This window comes from Ceratotherium simum, chromosome 17 (genome assembly GCF_057802395.1).
Source record: "Ceratotherium simum simum isolate JZ-2026a chromosome 17, ASM5780239v1, whole genome shotgun sequence".
NCBI lineage: Eukaryota > Metazoa > Chordata > Mammalia > Perissodactyla > Rhinocerotidae > Ceratotherium > Ceratotherium simum.
Window position 1 is genome coordinate 42,733,374 of NC_141916.1, and position 27,674 is coordinate 42,761,047.

The window sequence follows — 27,674 nt, forward strand, 5'->3', positions numbered from 1 at the left end:
TCCCTATCTGTTAATTCCAACATCTAGACTATCTCAGAATCTCTTTCTATTGACTGGGTTATTTTCTTGATTGTGGGTCAAAATTCCCTGCTTCTTTACACATCTGTGCATCTGTGATTATATGTTGGATATTGTAGATGACACATTATGAATTATGTTGTCTTTTTTTACAAAGTATACAATTTTTCTCTAGCAGGCAGTTAAGATTCTTTTGGTCTTGTCAGCCTTGATTTTACTTTTTGGTTAAGCCACATCTATTTTGGTAGGTGCAGCATTTATTTAATTTATTTATTTATTTTTTGGTGAGGAAGATTGGCTCTAAGCTAACATCTGTTGCCAATCCTCTTCTTTTTGCTGAGGAAGATCGGCTCTGAGCTAACATCTGTGCCCGTCTTCCTCTATTTTGTATATGGGACGCCACCACACATGGCTTGAGGAGCAGTGCATCAGTCTGCCCCTGGGGATGCGAACCTGAGAACCCCGGGCCGCCAAAGCGGAGTGCATGAATTTAACCGCTACGACACTAGGCCAGCCCCCAGCATTTACTTTATTGTCTGATTTTTACTCTTAAGACGTAGCTTTGTGTAATCTCAGTTGAATGCCTGAAGTGCTCAGCTCATTGTCTTTTCTAGCTTGGTCAGAACTTCTGCACTGCATAACTTCTACTTGTGTGTGGTGAACACAATCACTTGGCCAAAATCTGCAGTATATTTCATGCAGACTTCTGACTCCCATCTATTGCACTGCTCCTTCCCCAGTACTCTGCCCTGCAGACGACAGCTTCCTCTGCAGCCTGGAGCTGCAGGCTCTGCCTCTTCAGTTTAGTGGTACTGCTGCTCAAATTGGGCTCCACCAGCCTGCCTAGCAGCAAGCAAGTGCCCTCAGGCAGAAAACAGGCTGATCCTACAACACTTGGGTGTTTCCTTTCTCTCAAGGACCCAAGTCCTATACTGCTTGTTGTTTAATGCCTGAAATCAGTTGCTTCATATATTTTGTCTGATTTCACAGTTGTTTTCAGTGGTAAGGGGAAGTTTAGTACTTGTTACAATGTCATGACCAGAAGTAGACGTTTCATTGAAACGTCTGAAATTCATTGACTTTTAATTCAGATGAGTGCTACCCCCTCTGTAAGTGCCTCAGACAGTTTCTTCTCCTATGAAATCATCCTATCTGTTATTTTACTATGTTGTCATTATTTGTTTGCAAGTTACTTGAGCAGTATGTTATTCCTGAAATCAAGTATCATGTCTTTTCTTTGCATTCATTGTGCCTAGTATATCATGTAAATTTTAAGAATATGAAAAATAGTTTTTGAATAAATGAAGAATCCTTTTGCCTCACTCTGTAAATTACAGCTGCAATGTTTCTTCTTTTTACTGTTTAATTCCAGTTTCATTTGTGTCTGGACTCAGAATAAGCAGAGAAATGTTCAAATATTATACAAGAAACTCTATGGTTACTAAATGATTGGAAAACTACTAATGAAACCATTAGGATGAATTGCACAATGATTACTTAATTTCCTACTCTTGGAATGATCCCAATAGAAGTTGCCAGCCAACAGTATAATTTAGGAACCTCTGAGTACACGGACTTTTTTCCTACCAATAATGATACAAAGTTTTAATTCATGATAGTGTGACTTAAAATATAAATGTTATGGGGCCGGCCTGGTGGCATAGTGGTTAAGTTTGCATGCTCCACTTCGGTGGCCTGGGGTTTGCGAGTTCGGATTCCGGGCGCGGACCTACACACTGCTTATCAAGCCATGCTGTGGCAGGTGTCCCACATATAAAAAGAGGAAGATGGGCATAGATGTTAGCTCAGGGCCAATCTTCCTCAGTAAAAAGAGGAAGAGTGGCAATAGATGTTAGCTCAGGGCTAATCTTCCTCACCAAAAAAAAAATATATATATATATACACACATATAAATGTTATGAAATGTATGTGTGTTTTTGTCTGTGCATAATAACACAATAAGAATAGAAAATGCTATCATTCAAACCTCCAACTATGATATTTTTATCCAATAAAATGTAAATTCTCTCTATACATATACTATAACTATTTTATTTAGTTTTGAGGAAACTGGAACTTTAAAAATGATATAAAAATTTTATTTCCCTTTCTTCAGAAAAAATCATTAATTCAGGAACACAAAATTTGTGAATAATAAATGATTTTTTCCAAAAGTAATACTAATACATTTCTCTATTTAAGGTTAGTTACCGTCATTACCAAATTAATTCAGCATATTATTGAATAATTCTTTCAGATTCGTATTTTTAGCTTGACATATATTACACATACCTCTGTGTTCTTTGGCCATGTACTTTCCCACGTCCTGGGTAGAAAAGAATCTTTAAAGAGCATCAGAGAAGGTTCCACAATGTTCATATTTCTACTCCTTTTATTCTCTTCTCTTGGCGTGGAATCAGTTGATAAAGATGGATATATAGGAGGAATGCTATTTTCAAATCCTATGTGATAGTTATGATCTTCATCTTCCAATTCTCTCTGTGAATCGATTTTATCCAAACTAGTGGGTGATGGAGCTAAAATATGGAGTCTGTAATCATCAGCACCATGGTATTTTCCTGTGGGATTTCCCCACAAGCTTTCTTTATTCATGTTTTGAGGATTTGGTAGCACAGAATGCCTAAAACCAATTATTGGTGCTTTCCTATCTTCGTGACGGGGGAGTTCTGAGCTTTTAGAGGTGAATTCATTAAAGGATATTTGGTGTGTTTCATCTAATGAATGCCTTTTTGAGTCCCAGTTTGGTACACTGGGCATGAAAACAGTGTTTTCTTCAATTTCACTCTGATAGAGTGGGATTTTATTACTGATCTCATCTACTAGCTGATCAAAACCCAGACTGACTTGGCTAGGAAAAAGGCGTTGATTTACAGAGTGAAACTCTTGGTGCTCATGCTGCTCTTCATGTGATTCACTGGGATTTAGATCTGCTTTCCAACAATATGCCATTCTTTATTTTATGTAACTGAGAGGGTTGACTCTGCTCCAAATATCTCCTTGATGATTTTATAAAAGAGGATAGGAATTTTCCTAGAAAAAGCATAAAAGGAAACAAAAAATTCTTTGATTAATTAGAAATAAAAGAGCTTGCAAGAAAGAAATATGGTAAATAAATATAAACAGTTGTTTTGAAGTTTCTCCCTAGCAAATGAAATAATTTGTGAGTAATACAAAACTCCATCAGGGCTCACAACATTAAGTCTGAGGGGAATATTGGCTTCAGACAGATTCATGAAATTCCTGTAATAGAAACATAAGTCCACCTCAATTATAACAGGAGTTTCATGAATCAATCCAATTCAATATTCCCCTTGGGACTCCTTTTCCTACTGAAGACTCACCTGCCTGTTATCTCCCTTTGTGTCCAATCATCTATAAGCATGCTAGCATGCTAAAGTCTCTTTCTTATTAGCTAAAGTCACTTCTTGATCAGCAATTATTCTATCCCTAGAGATAGTCTTAACTTTTTTTCCCCCTCAATAACCAATCATCTTGTAGCTTGGCTAGACCCTTTTCTTCTGCCCCAAACTCTCTAAACCATTGCAAACTTCTTTCATCACTTCTCCAGAACAACTTTCATTAAGTTCAGCAATGAGCTTCACGCCAGCAAATTTAACTGACATTTATCAGTCTCTATTTTAATTTTTCTCTATGTAACATTTGCTTTCACCATACTTCTTATTTTAAAATTTCTTGCTTTCCTATGTTGGCTCTCTATGACCCTGTACTCTCCGAGTTCTTTGTTGCTCTTTCTCAAAGACTCCTTTGCCTATTATTGATTTTCCACTTAACTGTTGTCAGAGCATCTTTTCTTCTCAATTATTCTCTCCTTGTAAGTTATTTCATACTTCCTGTGGTTTACATTATCATCTATATGTCAATGACTCCAACCTAGGCCATTCTTAGTATTACCTATTAATATCTCCACTTGGAATTTTTTTAACCTGCAAGAGAAAGTCCAAAACTTAAATCATAATTCACCCAAGAACCTGCTCCTATTCCAGTGTTCTCTGTGACAGAAAATGGCCCAACCATCCACTCAGTTGCTCCGACCAGAAATCAGGGTTTCATCTGGAATCTTCCCTCATCTTTAGTCTTCTGTATCCAATAAACCACCAGTTTTTGTAGGAAATCTTTCTTCCTCTCTCTGTCTACCACCGCCACAATCCTAGTCTATAACTTCATCTTCTCACCTAGAGTGTTGCATTGTCTCTGAAACTGTTTCTACTTTTTCTGCAATCCATTTTTGTATTCTATAATCCATTTTTTATATTATAGTGATGAATTTAAGAGACTAAGTATCTTTCCTGGATATAGCTTTTCAGTGGTTTCTTACTGCCTCAGGATAGCATCTCTAGATGTAACATATGTAAGATTTCTCTTTCCCATTAGATCATTAGTCCATGTTAGTCTTTCTCACTTATCATTCAGTACCTCGTACTTTCACTCAGAGTAGTTGGTCATTTGTATTTGTTGAACAAATGCTTTAATAAATTTTTTTAAATTGTACTTGAATTATAAGAAAATGAAATTGAAAAGTATTTGTGTCACTTTTATGGCTTTATTAATTCCCTTGACAATTATATGCATGTGTGTGCTAAAGATAAAAAAAATTTTTAAAGGATAATTTATGATACTGGTTAACTATCAAATACAATTCTCTATCGATCTGTTTTGCAATGGCAAAAGATTTTTATTATATTTACACTAAAGATTTATTTAAAATTCATAATCACCTAAGGAATAAATGAATTAGATTTATTATACTTCACTCAAGAAATTGAACTGATGGATTTGGGAAAGAATTTCAAGAGATGTAAGTAAAAAGTGTACAGAATGAAGTGTTAACCAGAAAATTAATCTATAAAATGATGTTCCAGACTATTCTAATTTATGGGTCACAGAGATACATTATCTAGCCAGAATCTCTTTTTTAGGAATTGCCATTTTTTCATTTCCATGTTAGTAGTGAAAGCTATGTTTCATTAAAACAAATTATATCCCTTCATCTCTCTTTGTCATGGAACTCAGAATTTGTCAGCAGGTGTGACTTGAACTCTGACAACCATAGTTAATATCCTGTTCCAGTCTTCCTTAGCCTAGCCTGCACTGTCTTAGCTTAAATATGGTAAATGTGGCTATATAAAAGTGACGTTTACAATTTTTGGTGGCTTCAAAATAACTGATTTGAGAGTTTTAAGATTATTTTTTAATTTTGTAGCGTCATTAAGGAGGTCTTTAAATAACGTATCAGTAGTCTGAAGCTGAAATTAAAGATTCCTTTAGGTTATACCACCTCATCATTGTTAATAACAATAATAATAATGATAATGATACCTAACATTTTTTGAGCACCCCCGTACTACTGTTCTATGTACAAGTACATGTTTACATGTATTAACATATTTATTCTCATCTCAACCTGTGATATTATTATTGCCACTTAACAAATGAGGAAACTGAGGCACAGAAAGGTGAATCAACTTACCCAAAGTACCCAGAGTTTGTTTTCACAGATTTGTTTTAAATAGGAATTAAAGAGAGGTGGATGGGTGATCGTGCCATACCAATATGCCTGAATTTAAGCACTGCAACACAACATTAACTCAACTCAAACTCTCTACTGAAAAGAGTGGAAAACTTTTAAATTTTTATTAATAACAATATTTTTTCAAGCATTTCTCACAGCACTAAAACTTGAAATGGGTTAGAGGCCTGTCTGAAAAATCTCATTATCATGAGATAAAAGAGAATGAGAAATACTTATTCATATTGAAAATGTAATAAAAACAAAACCTCTTCCAGATCCATTTTTTCAATATTGAATTTGGTGATTTTAAGGAATTTCTGATAATTTTAACTCTCCTATTTACCATCACAATCTAGAAGCTAGACTATTTCTTAGTTTATAAACAAACAGAAACATTATTTAGTGCCAGCTGGCAAATATCTACACTCTGCATTATGAAGTAATGCATAAAGTAATTAAAAATAATATACCTTGGCTTTGAGGCAGAACTGTACATACAGATTAGCAGCAATCATGACATCATTGAGAGGGCATGGCTCTTGGGTCCTGATTTAAATAAGACTGCAGAAACTATAGAAAATATGCATGGTAGGCAGAATAATGGCCCCCCAAATATTCCCATGTCTTAATCCCATTCTAGAACCTGTGAACATGTTAGGTTACATGGCAAAAAAGAACTAGGGTTGCAGATGCAATTAAGTTTGCTAATCAGCTGACCTTAAAAGAGGGAGATTGTCTGAATGAGCTCGGTATAATCACAAGGATCCTTAAAAGTGGAAGAGGAGGCAGAAGAGAAGTTCAGAATGTGACTGGACAAGGACTCATCCCGCTTTTGCTGGCTTTGAATATGGAAGAATGGGCTATGAGCCAAGGAATGCGAGCAGCCTTTAGAAGCCGGAAAGGGCAAGATTTTCCCCTAGAGCCTCCAGAAAGGAACATAGCTCTTATAACACCTTGATTTTAGCACAATGAGACCCATGTTGTATTTTTCACCTACAGAATCGTGTGATAATAAATTTGTGTTGTTTTGAATCATTAAGTTTGTGATCATTTGTTACAGTAGCAATATAAAATAAATATAATATGCAAACTGGAAGCTGCTTCCTAAATTGATTAGAAAATCAGTGACTAGAAGTATAGCAGACGACACAAAAATAGTCCTCTCTTCTTTGTTGATAAGTTCAGCTAAATTCAGACAGGGATAGTCAACATATATTAGTAATGACAACTTAGTATATACTGCAATTGTTTATAGCTTTCTATCCAATTCAACATCCAAGAGATCAGTTTTTATTGAGGGTTAATTACTGATCTGGCTTCAAGAGAACGTATAGACAAAATTTAGGCGCCTTTCAGAGAAAAGGCAGCCCCTGCCATCTGCTACCATTGTCTAAATCTACAGAGGTGCAAATATCATCCAAATAGCCTCCATGTTCAGAATGAGAACAAAAATGTTTATTTTACAAAAGAACAAAGAGTCAAAAGAACCCTTCTGAAAAGGTCTGTTCTTAATCCAAAAAGTCCTGGCTACATCACTGAATATCTGCAGAGGAGAGATGAGAAGATGGGGAAAGGAATAAATGATGAGGTTGAAGAAAAATGATCTTTTTTTCAGATAACAAATTGCAGGCATTGAAAATTTACCAGTTTTTAAAATATATATTAATGTCATGGAAGATAAAGATTGTGCCGACATAAGACATGTCCAAGTCTAATCAAACTAAGCCATCTGTATTTTCAGTAGGGTGGAGGGAAAGTCTATACAGCTGTGGCAGCTAACCTGGTTTCTGAGAAGACTTTGAGCTGGGAAGGATGATCTGAAATTCCCATCTCTCTTCATCTGCTGAGCCAATTATACATATGCAGACATACACACAGACACTTGTATTTTATATAGACACAAACCAGATGTTTCTCAGCTCAATTTGCTGTATGAATACAGAGAAGACCACAACTAATTATATATACATATAATATATATATATGCCTACATATGTATGCACACACACACATACAGGATACATAGATATATACAGGTGTACCTCGGAGATAATGCTGGTTCAGTTCCAGACCCCTGCTGTAAAGCAAATATCACAACAAAGCAAATCACACGAATTTTTTGGTTTCCCAGTGCATATAAAAGTTATGTTTACGCTAGACTATAGTCTATTAAGTGTGCAAAAGCATCATGTCTAAAAAGACAGTGTATATACCTTATTAAAAATTTTTTTATTGCTAAATAATGCTAACCATCATCTGAACCTTCAGTGAGTCGTAATCTTTTTGCTGGTGGAGGGTGTTGCCTCAGTGTTGATGGCTGCCGACTGATCAGGGTGGTGGTTGCTGAAGGCTGGGGTGGCTGTGGCAATTTCTTAAATAAGACAACAGTGAAGTTTGCCACATCCATTGACTCTTCCGTTCACAAACGATTTTTCTGTAGCGTGTGATGCTGTTTGATAGCATTTTACCCACAGTAGATCTTCTTCCAAAATTGAAGTCAATCCTCTCAAACCCTGCCACTGCTTTACCAACTAAGTTTATGTAATAAATCCTTTGTTGTCATTTCAACAACCTTCACAGCGTCTTCACCAGGAGTAGATTTCACCCCAAGAAACCACTTTCTTTGCTCATCCGTAAGAAGCAACTCCTCATCTGTTAAAGTTTTATCATGAAATTGCAGCAGTTCAGTCACATCTTCAGGCTCCACTTCTAATTCTAGTTCTCTTGCTATTTCTACCACATCTGCAGTTACTTCTCCACTGAAGTCTTGAACCCCTCAAAGTCATCCATGAGAGATGGAATCATTTTCTTCCAAACTCCTATTAATGTTGCTATTTTGACCTCTTCTCATGAATTACGAATGTTCTTAATGGCATCTAGAATGGTGACTCTTTTCCAGAAGGTTTTCAATTGACTTAGCCCACATCCATCAGAGGAATCACTATTTATGGCAGCTATAGCCTTACAATACGTGTTTCTTAATATTATGTTAGCAGGCATGAAAACAACATTAATCTTGTAGTACATCTTCATCAGAGCTCTTGGGTGACCACATGCATTGTCAATAAGCAGTAATATTTTGAAAAGAATCTTTTTTTTCTGAACAGTAGTTCTTCATAATGGGCTTAAAATCTTCAGTAAACCATGTTGTAAACAGATATGCTGTCATCCAGGCTATGTCGTTCCATTTATAGAGCACAGGCAGAGTAGATTTAGCGTAATTCTTCAGGGCCCAAGAAACTTTGGAATAGTAAATGAGCATTGCCTTCAACTTAAAGTCACCAGCTGCATTAGCCTCTAACAAGAGAGTCGTTCTATCCTTTGAAGCATTGAAGCCAGGCATTGACTTCTCCTTTCTACTATAGAAGTCCTAGATGGCATATTCTTCCAATGTATGGCTGTTTTGTCTACATTGAAAATCCATTGTTTAGTGTAGCCACCTTCATTAATGATCTTAGCTGGATCTTCTGGATAACTTGCTGCAGCTTCTACATCAGCACTTCCTGCTTCACCTTGTACTTTTATGTTATGAAAATGGCTTCTTTCCTTAAACCACATGAACCAACCTCTGCTAGCCTCAAACTTTTCTTCTGCAGCTTTCTCACCTCTCTTAGCCTTCACAGAATTGAAGACAGTTGGGGCCTTGCTCTGGATTAGGTTTTGGCTTAGGGGAGTGTTGTGGCTGGTTTGATAGTCTATCCAGACCACTAAAATTTTCTCATCAGCAATAAGGCCATTTTGCTTTCTTATCATTCATGTGTTAACTTGAATAACACTTTTAATTTCCTTCAAGAACTTTTCCTTTTTGTTCACAATTTGGCTAAACATTTGGTGCAAGAGGCCTAGCTTTTGGCCTATCTCAACTTTCAACATTTTCCTCACTAAGCTTAATCATTTCTAGCTTTTGATTTAAAGTGAGACGTGTGACTCTTCCTTTTACTTGAACACTCGAGGCTATTTTAGGGTTATTAATTGGCTTAATTTCAATATTGCCGTGTCTCAGGGAGTAGTGAGGCCTGAGGAGAGGAAGAGAGATGAGGGAATGGCTAGTTGATTGGAGCAGTCAGAACACACACCACATTTATCACATAAGTTTGCCATCTTATATGGGTGCGTGGTTTGTGGCACCCCAAACAATGAAAATAGTAACACCGAAGATCACTGATCACAGATCACAGATCACCATAACAAATATAATAATAATGAAAAAGTTTTAAATATTGAGAGATTTACCAAAATATGACACAGAAACACAAAGTGAGCAAAGGCTGCTGGAAGAAATGGCGCCAATAGACTTGCTCAATGTAGGATTGTCACAACACTTCTTTTTGTAAAAAATGAAGTATCTGCAAAGCACAATAAAGTGAAGTGCAATAAAATAAAACAAAATATGCTTGTATTTCAAACTTTTTCATCAGAGAAATTAAGCACCTCCTAAGGCCCAGTAATTAGACTAAATCTGTTCACATTTACCATTCCTCTAGCTAAAAATCTGAGAAGCGAGTTCTAACAGCAACCAGGTAAACAATGAGAGGAACCAGAAGAAGCTACAGACATTACTTATGAGTAATCAGTGGAGAGAAACTTCATTCCTAAAGGATGAGTAATTGGAAAAAAAAAATCAACAGAGGTGAGGTGAAAATATTCTGCAAGAAATAAAATGTACCAACCAAGTCACAAAAGGAGAAATTATTTTTGAAAAAATATGCTATAGTATACCTAAGTGTTATAAAAACATATGCTATATTTTTTAATAAAATTAAGAAATGATGAGTTTGATTAAATAAGATATAAAAATAAAATAGAAAATAATATAACAATAAAATGAAGAATAAAGATATAGAGGAAATTGGATGAGAGGGAGATGTTAATAAAGATGGAGCTTAATGAGCTATTGAATGTAAAGAAACTAAAAATTCAGTCACACATTTAAAATATTCATTAAAAGCAGAACTGACACAGCAGAAAACAAAATTTTGAGATAAACATTGAGAAACACTCTATTAATACAGAAGAAAAGGAATTAATGATAGAAATGAGTGAAGAATACTATTGCAATTGCAACAGTCAGAGGAAGGACATCTATCATCATATTATGGAAATTCTAAAAATAAAATGGAACAAATAGAAAGAAGTAAAATGGAAGATTGGAAAAAAAAAATCTACCTGGACTGAATAAAGCTCTGAATATGCATATGAAATCTGCATACATATATAACATATATACACAAAACCAGGGAAAATTTGTAAACTTTTAAATTTTAAAAATAAAGCATTTACCCATCAAAAAGAAGAAAGAGGAGGAATAAGAGGAGGGGAGGGGAGAAAAAAAGAAAAAGGAAAGTTAGCCTGGACATAGACTTCACCTTTAAACATCCACTGTCTGAAGACAAGGGAACACAGCTACAGAGTTTTGAGGGCACATGTGTTTTATACTAAGCATTCAGTTTCCCATTTATATGTGACAGCAGCTAAAATATACTTGAATGTATGTAAGTGCTTGGAAATCTTTGTACCCTTCTAATGGAAAAAGTGCATCAGTTGAGAAAATTTTAATCAAAATAAGAATTCAAGAATAGGGAACTAAGAATAAGTATTAAAAATCAGTTAACATTGACTTAGTCTGAATAATTATTGAAAACAATTTTAAATAGAATAGTTTTAAAAATTATTCAGTATTAATAAGCTAGGGGAAAAAATCATAGACTATTTCAACTAAAACTGAAAGGAATGCCAAATTTTCTGTCTTACAAGAGGAAAGGGGATTAAAATCTACTGTTTTCTTTGCACCAAAGATTAAGAAAAAAATGAGTTCATATATATTTATTTGAATGTATATAATTGTTAAATTATATTATGTATTACAGAGACTTAGCTGAAAAACAGCATGTATAATTTCCAAAAACACTAGAAGAATCAAGATTTTATGACATTTACATTATAATCAGTGGGAAAATAGGAAATTAAAAGTATGTATTAAAAACAGAAAGTAGAATGAGGCAAGTAGGATCAATGGCATCTCTAGTGACAGTAAATATAAGTAGCTAATTGGATTAAAAAACAAATATATAATTTTCAACTGTGTAGTTTTTGCAACAGAAACATAAAAAGTATCAAAGCAAAGTTAAGAGAAAGGTATTGCCAAGTATTTCATTCAAACATACATGCACATACATACACACACACACACAAACACTCACACAGACAAAATGAAGCAGGAGAGACAATATTAGTATCTAGCATCAGAAAACAGAATACAGGGCAAAAAGCATCAAGATCATTTTTTTGCAATTTCTAAAGAAGTTATAATAGATGTGAGCATCTATGTATCAAATAAAAGTCTGTGTGTGTGTGTGTGTGTGTGTGTACATTGTTTAAGGTGAATTAATGGACACTGTTGGGATCTTGTAACCAACTCAATTTATTAATATTAAATTTCATATTTATATTTTATATGTTTTCCTTTTTCATTTGCCCAAGATTGAATCTTCTAATAAATAGTTCATCAATAAGTCATAGCAGAAAAGAACTTTTTTGGACTTTTTATTCATTCATGATTTTTATAATGGTGAACTACAAATGAAAAGAACATACTTAAACAGATAAAAAATAATTTGCACACACTAAAAACCAAATTTTATTTAATGAAGAAACTCTATGAGCTTTCTCTTTAAAATCAAGAATAGGATAGCTATTCTTTCTATCAAATGATTTTAGAAATTCTGGCCAAAGCAATAAGATAAATGAGGATGTAACCATTAGAAAGGAGGAGATTATTATTATTTATAGATGGCGTGTTTATGTATGGAGAATGTGTAAAATGTGGAGACATAATATTTCAACATGAGAAGATGTAAAATTATAAAACTTTAAATAAACTTTGGAAGAGTTTATAAATTTAATTCAATACCCTTAATTGGGAAATTGACAAGCTGATTCTAAGGCACTTTGGGGAGGGTAAAGGATAAAAAAACATTAGTAGGGATTTATATTTGAAAAAGGATACATATTTTAAAGACATCATAATTAAAACAATGCCAGTTGAGCAGTTATAGACACATGCATCAAAAAAGCAGAAGAGAAAATGCATTAATAAACCCTAGTATATATCAATTTTTAGTTTAAGTTAGACATGGAGGAAATGTTGGCTTCCTTAGTTGGGGCAGGCACACCTGGTTAATCACTTGGATAAATAAAATCTTAACACTATTAAATATATATTACAATTGTAAAGTAAACTCCATAGGGAATAAAGATCTAAAATGTGGAATGATGAGTGGTTCCTACACCACAGGGAAACACAACTTCGTCATTTGTTACAAGAAGTTGTCAGGAAAACTGCCCAAATGTGTTGCTGAGTTACACTAAGGTAAGCATGCTTTTTTTTTTTGACTATAGAAGTACATAGAGGCTTTACTGTGCTTTGTGAAAGCATAGTGAAAGCATAGTATGCTTTGTAAAATGTCAAGAAAGAGCTATAATTTGCAATATTTTTAAAACTAATTTACTCAAGATTCTTTTTGAGAGCACTTTTATTTTGGTCAGACTCTTGGTCACAAGTGCGAGAAGTCAATGCAAAAAGGGAATGTGATGTGAACTAGGGACATGACCTCTGTCACAACTAAGCTTCTCTTTCTCTCTTTTGAATCTCTTCCTCTCTAAATATATTGGCTTCTGTATTTTCTACAGCAAAATGGACTTTTCCTCCATTGATGGAAAATAGGGGTAAAGGCTTCTGGGAAACATGTCCTTCCTGCATAGCAAATGACGTCAGCTTAAAAATTTAGAGAAGGAATCTGATTGACCTGGCTTGGCTCATATGCACATCCTTTGGGTAAATCACAGGGGTCAGTGGTAGGCAGAGAGTGAATTATTAGAATTAGCCCAGACTATTCCATAAGCATAACTCTATGTCCTGTTAACAGGAGAATGAAAGCCCAGACATGACCAAAATCTTCCAGCCACATTCATTAATATGTTCTGGAAGACTGTCCATCAGAACACATTCTGGAAAATGCTGAATAGCAAGAAAAAGTATAATTTAATAATTACAAGAATTGCAAACACTTATTGAGTGCCAACTTAGAATGTGCAAGGCATTATTGTAAGTGCTATTTTTAACTTATTCAATCCTCATATAAAACTTAAGTCTCATGACAGTCCTTTAGTAAGCATTATTATTATCTTCATTTTAGAGGAAATTGAGGCACAAAGAATGGAAGCATCTCATGGAGTTCATATAGCTGGGAAATGGAAGAGGTGGGATGAACTCTTATAATCAGAAAAAAAGATTACTATATTTTAAAAGATCACCTCAACAATCCACTCTTGATGTTGGTGATTTTGATAAAATCTTTTGGAAAACTAGTATTATAAGAAATTCTTGATGGGTAGTAAGTAATAAATTTAAGGCATGAGGTGAAAAATTAATTATATGGTATTATATTGTATAAAGATTAGAAAACTAAGTATTGTACTTTCAAAATATATATGAAGAAGGATTTTAGCCTTGATTTTTATTTTGGACACTGTTTATGATTTTAAGAAATAGTATATGTATTATTTAATTGTTACATTTAGCAATAGAAAACTATTTGGTAACTCTCAAGTAGAGGTTTAAAGATAATTTGAAATAGCAAAAATATTTAGTTGGCAAAGTCACTGGATATTGATACAAATTAATGAAAATTAATACAAATAGTGAAATGACAATTTACTAAAGTGGACTAGTTTACCACCAAAAAGGGCAGATATGTGAACACTTCATGAAAGGGAAAATTAAAATAAGTCATATGAAAGGCATAGAGAAGGCCTCTACCCTATTCTCTGTCTCAAAGATCAGAAAAAAAATTATACCTATGTTGTGTAAGTTCTACTCTTTGAGGCAATCAGAATTTGTGTCCTCTTGTTCATAAAATAAATGTTTATTTAACACCTATTCTGTGCTAGTTGCTGTGCTAGATACTGAAGATATGACCGTGAATGTCACAGCCATGATTTTCCTTTTATGGTGCTAAAAGTCTTGAAAATGATACAGGCAAGTCGTTTTGAACGTTATATGCATGTTGGAAAAGAAGGCTTTTTTGTTCCTTCTTCAATTCTGAGACTCCAACCAAGTGAAAATAATGAGGTATAGAGTAGTAGTAGGGCACGGCTAATAATGGTGAATTGCACCAAAGAGGGTACAGTATTCTTACATAAAATCACCATAAGTTTGAGACAAAGATTAAAAACCTCCTGAGAGCAGTTTTTGCTGAGGATGTATGTGTGTGTGTGAATGCATACATGTGCATGTGTGTGTAATAATATATTCAGATAATCTGAAACTGGGTATGGGTGTATGTAATTATTTCATTTTATTTCCTTAGACTTGGATAAATTAAAAGTTCATTAGAAACAGGAAAACAGGGTACATCTGAGGGAATTCAACTAAAGCCCAAATGGTCAGAGTACAGATGAAAGGAAAATACACATATCACTAATTTCTCTGGATAAACCTTTTCTTCTTGAAGGTCGAATACACAGTTGTGCACTGTAAATGCACACATATAGACACACACATTTACAATGAAAAAATAACCAATCTGATGCTTATGGAATTATTTCAACACTATGGGAGAAGAACATCATCATGAAGACCCTAAGAAAAAGAATTCTCAAAATAATTGAGGAAAAGGGTTGCTGAGTGAGCAAGTGTGTAGACGTTCCATGTACACTTTTAGAGAACAGACTATAGTCTCAAAAGATAGAGGAGAAAAAAGTGGTGACACTGATTTTAATCAGCTAAAGACAAAAAAATGCCTTGTCATGGCCAGTCTGACCATGATGTTCCAACTTGCACTATAATCCAGGTAAGATGTCTATCTCAGAAGATGTTTACCCAAAAGGTAGAGTGTTGATAAGAAAGTGTTCTGAAACAACAAATCTGAATTCAAGCTGTCTGCTCACATAGCTCATTTTCTTGGTTTCCCTCATATACAGTTCTCCAACAGGTAGCTGTCTCAGAAAGCATCATTCTTATTCAAACATGCACAATTATAAGAAAATAATCAGAATGGGAATGGGACCTAAGCAAAAATATCACAACAAAAGAGGAAACCAACATGACCGGGAAAAAATCAGATGCGGTACATAAGCCAGTGTTCAGCAGAACTCTTTCAAGGAGTAGAACAAGATAAAAACGTTCTCATGAAGGAATGGTGAGTAAAGATTGTAGTAAATATATGGATAATTCTAAACTAACACTGGCTGTATAAACAATAATAATTTCTAATTTGGAGATCAAAATAAATTAGATATAATTAAATACTAGACCACAAGGCTATGTAAATTGGGGTTGGGTGATCCAAATTTTAAAAGTTACTTGTATTGCCCAGGAGGGAGTACAGATGTAGATAACTTTAGATTTTTCAAGAATGTATGTTAAATTTTTAGCTGTAACCACTAAGATAATAGAAGGTGTATCTTTCTACTGGTAAAAAGAGAAAAGGAAATGAAAACAACAACAATAACTTTCAATTTGGAAGAAGTTACAACAGTGGCGGGAGAAACATGGAAAATGGTAAATATAAACATTCTCTAAAATGGTAGAAATGAAAAAGTGTATATCAGAAGCACATAAACGTAAATGGTCTGAATAGTTCATATATTATCTCCAGATTGTTACATTGTGTTAAAAAAGGAAAAAAAAAAAGCTAACTGGGTGTACTAGAGACATACCAGATATGCAAGGATAAAGATTGCTTAAAATTAAAAGGATGAAAAAAGATATTTCAGGCAAATAGTAACAACAACAACAACAGAAAACTGGTGTAGTTATATTAAAAACAGACAAAACAGGCCTACCAGCAAAAAAACATGTCTGGATTCGAAGACAAGCACTTTATAGAAATATAAGATTCAATTTACCTGGTGAGTATCTCAGGTATGTACTAAAAATAACTCCCTCACAGTTTCTACCACAGCACATTGCAGTGCTACAAGAGAAAGTGACATGTGCACCTTCTTAATGGAAGGAATTAATAGAAATCTCACATGATTTACAGACTAGACAAAAATATCATTAAGCAAGTAGAAGATTTGAAAAAATTAACTAGCTTGATGTAATGAACATCTATAGAATACTGCATTAAATAAATGGAAATTACACATTCTTTTCAAGGACATGTATTGCTTATGGAAATTGAACACATATTTGGCGATTTTTAACATCATTCGAAGTCAGTATTACATGGACTATTTTCTCTGACCTCAATGTAGTTAAATATCAGTAAAAAGATAATTTACGAAAAAACTCATGTTTTCAACTTCAAAAACATTTCTAAATAACTCAAGAAGAAAAAACAATTACAAAAAAAAGGAAAACATTTAGAAATACAAAATAAAGTTGTCAAGAAAAGAAACATTTTTGTGTGTGTTAAAAGTTCAAAGAAACACATCACCCTTATTCTATAGCTGAAAATAACTCTTGAAAATACTACATCTAACAGAAAAATAAATCATAATTAGTAACTTAAAAATAGACAAGCGTTATAAAAGGACTGTTGCTAAGAGCTGATAACAGTTAAAATAGATTTATGCCTAAATAATTATAACGATTTATTTTTTGCTATGATTATCTGCATATCATTCCATCAGCTCATAAACTTGGAAAAAAGTAATAATTTAGTTAGAAATACAATGCAATACCTTTCTAGATAGGAAATGGCTATTACATTACTTTTTCTTTCCAAGCTACAAGAGAATTAATTATACCTTGCTTTTTGCTTACTTGAAGAGGGCTTCCTCACGATGAAAACAGTCTCAGCTCTGAGAGAAAAGAGGTGAAATCTTGGCCTGGAGGGTCACACTGGCAACAGATGAGCTTGTTCATTCAATGAATCAGTTCACTCATCTACTTAATATGACCCTTTCTATAGGAGCTGGATGAAGCTATCTCGTTTTTTTTTGCCAGCTCAACCACGGTACTAATTCCTTATGTTCAATTCACAAACTTGCTTTCTACGTGGCCTAGAGGGCAAGTAGATATGTATGGAGTATGAGTAGCATGTCACGGAAAGAGCCCTTGAGTTGGAATAAGAAAACCTTCATTCAAATCTAAGCTCTTAACGACGTTACTAATGACATAGGTGACATTATTCATATGTAGGTGCCATGTGTTCTTCAACCTCTGAGTCTGTTACCTGATATACAACACTATTTAGATAATGCATTTAAAAAGTTTAACACTATACACAAGTTACGTAGTATAATTATTTTTTAAAAGTGAGGTATATCATTTCTATCTTCAATCCCGAGTATCAGAAACCTAACTGTTCACCAGGTCAGAAAGTAAGGGGGCACACATACCGGGTTCACATTGGCCTTCAGAGCTCCCAATGCAAAGGTAGACCGGACAAGGCAGGAGCCCAACATGGAGTGACAGAACAGAAAGAAAACAGCCGCTTTTCTCCAGCAAGAACTCTAGTCAGCTTGAAGCCCATATGTTAAAAATATCCACCCTTCATTTAATAAGAATTTCCCTTTGGAGTCATCGTCGGCATGCAGTCTATAAACTACCGGCACTAGCTTCAAGACCCTGAAGAAAATACACACAAAGAAAAAATCTGCCAGCAGACATGACTGAAATTGGCTCAAGACTCTGACAGACATGAAAGTGAGCAGTTAGGAGATGATATAAAGAGTATATCAGTGCAACCTATGGGGTCAGCCAGAGAGAGGGAGGGAGAGAAGGGAGTAAAAGAGAGAGAGAGGAAGAGAAGGAATATTCAAGGCATAATGAGTCCTTCAGGAAAGATCTATCTCCTGGGGAATATTTACAAGCTTACTCAGATTTTAAACTCATCTACCATTTAAGTTTCACAATATAATTAAAGATCTACTTTGCCTCAACAATACATGTGAATTCAAATATTCTCCTATGTATTTGGTTAAGTATAAGAAATTTATTTCTTTCAATCTCTTACCTGAAGCATACACATTCCTGAAATGAAACATGATCTCATTTCTTTTCAAGAGTGAAATATGCTCCTACAAGCTAAAACACTTCTATTTCAAGGTAACATTATGCTTCCACTGGAAGCTTTTATTCCTGTTTGGCAGGTTTGGCATGTTTTAGGAATCTATTTTTCATCAAACTCTGGAGGGTTATATGGAAAAAAGGAGTTTACATAATGAATACAGGATTTAATCCAAAACTTTAACAATGAATTAGCTTCTCTGTACTAAACAAAGTTTGTGCCAGAAGATACTGAATGGCAATATGCAAACAAAAATATATTTTTGAAAAAAATGTGTAAGGTGGGCATATTTATCCTGAAAGTACTTTTGCTCATGTTATCGTGTATTTGAATGTAGGAGTTGATGGGGATGGTGAATCCAGTGGTTTCAACTCTCAGAAGCAGAGGTGAGCCCTTGAAAATGCTACTCTAGCCACTTTGTGAGTTGGATTATCAAGTTATTTTCTTTACTTAATTAGGATTTAGTATGTTCACGTTTTTTTTTTCCTACCTTAGGAAAATGTCAGTTTTGTTTGCTAAACCTCAGGACCCATAGTAAATTTCAATTTAAAAATAAATTTCATTATCTAATCATATTTGGAAGAAACAGAAATAAAAAGGAATATTTACAAGGTTAGCAAGAAAGTAGATGTGGGTAGTTTGCTATTGTTTTAGAATACTGCTGTTGAAAATGAGCAATATGTAGAGATTTTGTGGCAACACATGAAATTTTATCATAGGATCCAGGAACTAGGTTCAGCCAGAAGCATGCTGGCTTTATTGGGGAAAGTTTTAGGAACAAAAATATATTGGGTCATTTTTTTGTTACCAAAATATATCATAGGATTCTCATTCTTTTTCTCTTTCTTCCTCTTTTTAATTTTATATATATTTTTAAGACTGATTTTTTGGATGGAAGGATACAGAACAGAAAATTGAGAACTATGTTCACTTTCAGTGCTACTTATAAAAAGATATTTATAATATGAAAGGTTCAAAATTGTACATCTCCCCTCGTACTCCTTTCCTCATAGAGCAACACAAGTGTGAGAGGTTAAGACAGAGTGGAAGCTTAACCTAGAAATGGATGTGGTGCCACAGGAAAATGATTACACCTTTATATTTTAATAATAACCTAGATTGCAATTCTTAACTTGGGGACTCTGGAGAGGCGGAAGAGTTTAAAAATAGCTTTACATGTAGTGATTTTTTCTCAATACATTCATGCTAACACTTACTATCTCTTTAATTCCTGAACCAAACCATTAATTTTTAAGAGAACAGTCCCTTGAAAAATTGGAAATTTTTGTACTTACAAATCTCTTATTATATACGGGTCGACTCATGTACATTTTGGAGGAGAAACTAAGAGAGTTGGACTGGTTTGAAAAGCAACAATCTAATCTTGGTAAAACTGAAAGATTAGGCTTAGCACGGTTTGATAGTCATTATTTATTAACAAGAAACGGTACCAAAATGTACCTTGTACTTTGTTTTCTTTGAAAGTATGCCCTTCGATACTATCTATTTCCTTACTTAACCTCTATGCTTACCTCTTTTAGGAGAACTTTTAACTAAAAATAAAATCAGGAGCTGCCTCGTGGCTGAGGGGTTAAAGTTGCGGGCTCTGCTTCTGCGGCAGTGGTTCGTGGGTTCGGACCCTGGGCACAGACCTGCTCTGCTCATCAGCCGTGCTGTGGAGGTATTCCACACACTAAGTGGGGGAAGATTGGCCCAGATGTTAGCTCAGGGTTAATCTTTCTTAATCAAAAAAAGAGGAAGATTGGCAAAAGATGTTACCTCATGGCGAATCTTCCTCACCAAAAAATAAATAAATAAATAAATAAAATAAAACAAAATAAAATCAGATGGACAATTACTTTGTTTTTATAATTTACTTTTTCATGGCTTTGTTCTATGCCTACGACTAAACAAGTAAAGCGTTCTCACCTATGCAGTAGTTGACTCATTTTTCAGGCAAAACATTTAAGACAAAATGCTCAGGCTTCAACACTGAAATTACAAGTCTTTTAGGGAAAAAAGGCAATCTTTATAGTGCCGGTTTATTCAACTTCCTATGTGTTGTGTTAGTCTTATTTTAGGTTATTTTGTCTATGCATTGTCTTGTAAGATGCAAAGTTAAAAAGCGTTAGAAACAAGAGTTTAAGCATCTTGGTGGATAGCCTCCTAAAACTTTCCTGCTCATTGCATTAAGAAATCAATGTCCAAGTACTTACAACCTACTAATTGTTCTCTAAATATGTTTATTTCCCCCACTCTGAAATAAGTATAATCTGTTTGGTCTAAGTGCCTTAATTTTTAGAACACACTTGCCAAGATAAGTTCTATAAGTGTCCTTGTGAGTCAGCCTGCAATCTTGCCTCGAACCTGGGAAAGATTCTTCAACCCTGACCTTCCCAGGAGGATAGTATTTAACAGTCATCTTCAAAATGTAATACAAAGAGTTATGACTCAGAACTTTGAGACTGGCTACACGTATGTTTCCTATATGCTCAACGTTTTCCCTCCTCCTGATTCTCTTCCTAATATTATTTGCATAAACTCTTTCAAAGTAGGACCTCACTTATTAAGTAAAGAAACCTTATGGAGTATCTACTGGGTGCTTAGCAGCTGCTTGATGCTGGGTATAGTGTGACGAACAAGACTGGCAAGGTCTCTGCTGTGAAAATAAATAAATGAAAACTCCGTTTAAAATGGAGTCAGGAAGCCCTTAAGGGGGCGCTCTTATGCTCCTATGGCTTATTGCCGCCGCATAACCAGCAGGAAGGAAAATAATAATTATTTTAACAACGTCTGTTTGTATAGAATTTTTTGTATAAAATTCTCTTGGTCTCAACTTTTTATCTGTGGTGATAAGAATGTTACTTTTCTTCTGGTACAAGGGAGAACATTTTTCACATGGAAATTTCATCTCCTGCTTTTAAGAAAAGGACAGAAGATCCCTCCCTGCCCCAGCAACAAGGCACTCACCACCCCTTACAGCCAATAAGACACTGCCACAGCCTCGAACTCTTGTTCTTCTCCAATGAACTTTTTTATTCAAAACAAGCTTCCCCAATTTCCTCCTAAAACCTAGTAAAAACTGACTTTCCTCTTGTCTCTTCAGACTTACCTATGATTCATCATAATTTGCTTGTCCTAAATTGCAATTCTTCTGATATTCTTGAATACACTCTTTATTATTATTTTTTTACACTCTATTTTTTTGAGCTTGCCTCAGTTTACCTCTTTTATTTAGGTTGACACTGCTGTCATAGAGCTTACAAGTACAGCTTCCCACCCCTAGTCCTGTTGTCTACTAGAGTGATCTGAACCTAGTTAGTACCACATTGAAAAACAAATGAAGGCAGTTGCAGACATGATAAAGTTATTTGTATATTCCTACTTCAAATAGCAGGAAACTGACAAAGGAAGGGAAATGTTTTGATCAAGTTATTTTGAAATTAAGTGCTAGTTGCATTGCTGCTATATTAAAAGTAAATTCTTTGTTCTTTCATTCACCTTAGCTTGGGAGGAGGGAAAAAGTGAATCACTAGACTATGAAGTCTTGATAAAGATAGAACTCTCAGACCTTCAAAAATAGTAAAGGACTGGGGCCGGCCACGTGGAGTAGTGGTTAAGTTCATGTGCTCCACTTTGGTGGCCCAGGGTTCCCAGGCTCAGATCCCAGGCGCGGACCTGTGCACCACTTATCAGGCCATGCTGTGGCAGCGTCCCACATACAAGATAGAGGAAGATGAGCACAGAAGTTAGCTCAGGGCTAATATTCCTCAGCAAAAAGAGGAAGACTGGTAAGGGATGTTAGCTCAGGGCCAGTCTTCCTCACCGATATATATACACATATATAGTAAAGGACCAAGAAATTGATAGTGATATTTCCAAACCTTATACAAACTGAGTTTCTTGACATTTTTGTGAAATTAATCCAATCATTTCATTTTAAAGGATTGTTCAATTATTAGAGGATATATACAGATGAAAGTTCAGTAAAGAATATTCAGTTGGAATAAAATAATGCTTTAACAACATATGCTCTGCTGGGGTGCCCATTGTTCGTTAGTAGCACTGGTGAATGCCGTGGATTGGCTCATTGAACACTATTCCAACCTTCTTCCTCCTGTATATGTCTGACTGCAGATTCTGAAAAGTTTAAAGTGACACTTTCCAAATGCCTTTGCAGCCAAGAGTCAGGATGAGAATTAGGTTCTACCACTAAGATGTATTTGCACAAACTTTAGAAGGTGGAAACAAGGAATATTTGTATTGCTTTTGCTTTTTTTTTTTTCCCCTACTGGCAAGCAAGATCTTGGTTTCTAAAGGAATATTCCAGTGTCCATTCTTCACTTCCCTTGGTGTTGAGAGGCAGCTGTGGCAAAAGTAGTGGTGACAGCTAATTCCCAGCTTTCTGCTTTGGAGATTGGTTTTAAAGTGGAATGTTTGTACTCAGTTCCAGCAATGGCCTCGATTCCTGAGTGCATCAGGTCTGCAGTGTTCTGTTCCAGTGTAGAGCCTACAACTTTGGCACATTATTTTTGAAAGCACTTAATTCTCTGTATTAAATCTTTCTTTCCTGCTTTAAATATTTAGATTTGTTTCTGAATAACATAGTAGCATGTCAGACTGTGAGTTGTTGCCCAATATCTATTCTTTTATTTTTTTTTTTTTTTAGATTTTATTTTTTATTTTTTGCCCCCAAAGCCCCCCAGTAGATAGTTGTATGTCACAGCTGCACATCCTTCTAGTTGCTGTATGTGGGACTCGGCCTCAGGCTGGACAGAGAGGTGGTGCCTCGATGCGTACCCGGGATCCGAACCCGGGCCGCCAGCATCGCAGCGCGCGCACTTAACCACCAAGCCACAGGGCCGGCCCCAATATCTATTCTTAACCTCTGTCCGTAATAGAGTTTCATCTGGTCACATGTGTATCCAATTAAAGACTGCCTTTCTCAGCCTCCCTTATCAAGAGTAATGACCATGTGTCTAAGTTCTAGATAATAGAATTTAAACAGATGTTATATTTGGTACTTCTGTTTTTCCTTAAAAGGATAGAGCATAACAATACTCTGGCACCTTTCCTTCTTTCTGATCACGATGTGACAGCAGAGGTTGAAAAACTTACCTGAATCCAGAGGCAGAAGTCACGTGTTGAGAATGGTAGCTGCTCTGCCAGCAGTGAAGGAGCTACCCCTGAACTGTTTTATGACACAGACATTTCTATCTTGTTTCAAATGCTGGATTTTAGACTCTCTCTTTATTTTTTTGATAGCATCTTAATCTTTTATTTATTTATTTTTTTTGATGAGGAAGATTCGTCCCAAGCTAACATCTGCTGCCAATCTTCCTCTTTTTGCTTGAGGAAGAGTGACCCTGAGCTAACATCTGTGCCTATCTTCCTCATTTTGTATGTGGGTTACCACCACAGCATGGCTTGATGAGTGGTGTATGTCTGTACCAGGGAACTGAACCTGCAAACCCTGACTGCCGAAGTGGAGCCTGCAAACTTAACCACTAGGCCACCGGACCGGCCCCAATAGCATCTTAATCTTAAATAAAACATAATTTGGTTACTAGAAGTGGGATTATACCGTAATGGAAAAAAAAATGATGCATTGGTATAATAGTTGGGTAGTGGGTGGCGAGAACACAGATATTGCAGGCTGGAAAGCCAATGATCCTTATGCCATGATAAAACACTTGGCAAAGTTGTCACTTGTAATCCTTAAAAAGGTAGACTACTTGCCAAAAGAACATGTAACCTCTGTGAACTGTTTGGAAAAACTCAGAACACTGAAAAAACACAGAATGTTTATCCATGTTGACTGTTTCTCGTTGTGCAGAGTTCTGTGACAAGATGTACTTGGGCTGGTTATAAGAGGTGATTTTACAGAAACAGCTGTAGCAGCAAATAGGCCTCTGGTGTCCTCAAGTGCCCACATTAAAACTTCTCAGCTAATTGGGGTCCATTCTAGTTTCAAAGGTTAGATTAAGGGTGATGCTTTCCTACCTAAACTAATATTTTCAAACAGCTTCAAAGTAGACACCTTTAAATTAAGGGAAAGCAAAAACGTGCTGAGCAAAGAGACCAGTAAATATAAGAGGATAGTCTGCAAGCATAGAAACATTGACCAGACCTGATCTTTCGTTGTGGTTATTTGCCTGTGGCTCTGACTGTCAGTAACTAGACCAAAAGCATACTAAGTTTTTTAGGGATTGTATTGATCTGCAAAACCCAATGTGTGTTTGACCTTTAAGGCATCTCCAGAAGCCTCCTAACTGGCCTTGCAAAATATAGCCCACAAAATATGTGCAATCGCCAAGTAGGGAGTATTGTCCAATTCTCTCTTAGGAGATTATTATAGGGTAATCAAATACTTTTGCGAGTGAAAAGACACATATTTAGAACAAAGAAGTCATTCATTCAGTATTGATATTACACCAGAACAATGCATATAAATCAGGACAGTCACAAACAAACCAGTCCTTATGGTAACAGCAATAATAGACAAAGAAAAATATCTCAAAGAAAGCAAACAGTAACCACACATGACAAGAGACAAAGGAATTCCTCCCAGATAATATAATCAGGATTTATTTAAGGAAATTATTTCACTGCCAAGCCAGGGAATGTTTGAAATTCCTATCCAATAGGATTTGATCATGAAAAATGATAGCTGTGCTTTTCCTATTTTTCCGTTTTCTTGGAAGGCAGGCATGCTCACCACTATACCTCCAACATGGTACTCTCCTATTTTTTTGAATGGGAACTTGTAATACTAGGTGTACGTGTCTGTAGAGGGAGCAGGTAAGTGGAAGAAGTATACGCCTGGATGTTAGGCAGCAGGCTACAGGATGTGTCCCAGTATCCTTGTCCCCTCATATTTCCCAGCCCCCCTTTCAATGAGATGTGGGCAAGGTACTAGTTCTAGTCAATGAAATGTGAAAAGAAGTGATGTGTGATTCTTCTAGCTGTGCTCTTAAAAGGATTGCATGTGCACCCTCCTGTCTGCTCCTCCTCCCTCAAACACTCACACACGTACACACACCTAGGAGATGGTGATGAATAGAGTAGCCGCCTTAGAAATGGATACCTTGTACTGAGGATGGTAAAGCTGAATTGCTGGTTCTTATCATTACTTTAGATATAAAGAAGAGAGAGAAAAGTCTGTCTTGTTTATACTGCTATATTTGGAGTATCTTTGTTACAGCGTTTAAATTAAGACTACATTAAGTACCACAGTATACGTAGATTCAAATGATTATTTTTCTTAAATTTTACTTATGTTACTTACAAAAATTGAATTATAGATTCAAACTGACTATTTCTAGGTGTATGTTCAAAATAAGAGTAGTACAAAGTATTTATATTCCATGAATTTAGAATAAAAATTTGATGATTGTTCTCAAATGATTATTTCCAGAGAATATTTACAATTAAGAATTTATCCATTGAATATTGATGACAGTAGTCATTAAATTAACTCTAATAAAGCTTCTACCACGGCTCACCTATTAGACTATTACAACTTTTCACATAGTTTGGTATAAAGCTGAGAAATATGGTTATACACGGACTACTTGACATATGATTTTATAAAGTCTAATTACCATTCTGAAAAAAACAAATTAAAATAATAACAACTGAAAAACTGTCTTATCATTAAGTGTATGCAAAATTAACGTTCAGAGTACAGAGTGCACAAAAAGAAATAGAGGATTGATTTTAAAAGGAATTCAGACTCTTTTTCTCAGCATAGTAAGGTATGGTGAGAAAACCCCTCTACATTTAAGAAAAAATAAAAACAAAACCAAAACATATATTCCTCCTCTATCCCTAAATTTCTTGATTAAAGTCAATTGCTTGTGTTTCTCAAATCCCAAGACCAAAGGGGTTAATATGCCCTTTATCTCTGGCTCAGGTTTGTCTCTTTGGAGCAGCCTGAGAAAATTCTCGCTGCCTTACGGCTAATAGGTTTGCTACGGTGAGAGCAAAGCTGAAATATGAAGCCTGAGGGGTGGAGACAGAAGACAAAATTTGGCTGACTGTTCTTCTGAAAGTGAATGGAAATTAGTTGAAGTCGCTGTGTTGGTTTTGGCTAATTTTGTTTACTAATAGTTATATTTTACCAAACCATAGATAAGTAGAATTTGAACATAAGGGATAGTGATGATCAAAGTGGAATTATATTGTGGGCATTTGGGAAATATATGAATTCTTTCAGGCCTTCAAGGATATCATGCCCTACAACTAGAGCATAGTGGCCATGGACATGAAGATGGCTAGTTTCCTTTCTGAGTCTATGTTCACCTTTCTGCGTTTAAGTTATCCAGATAAAACCCTTCTTAACATCTCTTGTTCTTTTTTTTTTTTTTTTTTTTTTTAATTTTTTGTTTATTGCAGTAACATTGGTTTATAACATTGTAAAAATTTCAGGTGTACATCATTGTACTTCTATTTCTGCATGGACCACATCATGTTCACCACCAAAATACTAATTACAACCCATCACCACACACATGCACCGAATTATCCCTTTCACCCTCCTCCCTCCCCCCCCCCTCTGGCAACCACCAATCCAATCTCTGTCCCTATGTATCCGTCCATTGTTGTCACTATCTACTACTTAATGAAGGAAATCATACGGTATTTGACCTTCTCCCTCTGACTTATTTCACTTTGCATTATACCCTCAATGTCCATCCATGTTGTCACAAATGGCTGGATTTCGTCGTTTCTTATGGCTGAGTAGTATTCCATTGTGTATATATACCACAGCTTCTTTATCCATTCGTCCCTTGATGGGCACTTAGGTTGCTTCCAAGTCTTGGCTATCGTGAATAAGGCTGCAATGAACACAGGGGTGCATGTACCTTTGCAAATTGGTGTTTTCAAGTTCTTTGGATAAATACCCAACAGTGGAATAGCTGGATCATATGGTAGTTCTATCGTTGATTTTTTGAGGAATCTCCATACTGTTTTCCATAGTGGCTGCACCAGTTTGCACTCCCACCAGCAGTGTATGAGAGTTCCCTTCTCTCCACATCCTCTCCAACACATGTTGTTTCCTGTCTTGTTAATTACAGCCATTC

At 35.4% G+C, this 27,674-nt stretch overlaps 1 protein-coding gene across 1 annotated transcript in view; it reads right to left on the bottom strand.

Annotated features, from left to right (window-relative positions):
• Window positions 1-27,674, bottom strand: part of PIK3C2G (phosphatidylinositol-4-phosphate 3-kinase catalytic subunit type 2 gamma) — a 380,793-nt gene that overhangs the window by 347,115 nt on the left and 6,004 nt on the right. Inside the window, exon 2 of the mRNA XM_087442698.1 lies at window positions 2,311-3,069. Coding sequence (XP_087298824.1) covers window positions 2,311-2,988 — 678 coding nt within the window. The 5' untranslated portion in view covers window positions 2,989-3,069. The remainder of the gene's footprint in view (window positions 1-2,310; window positions 3,070-27,674) is intronic.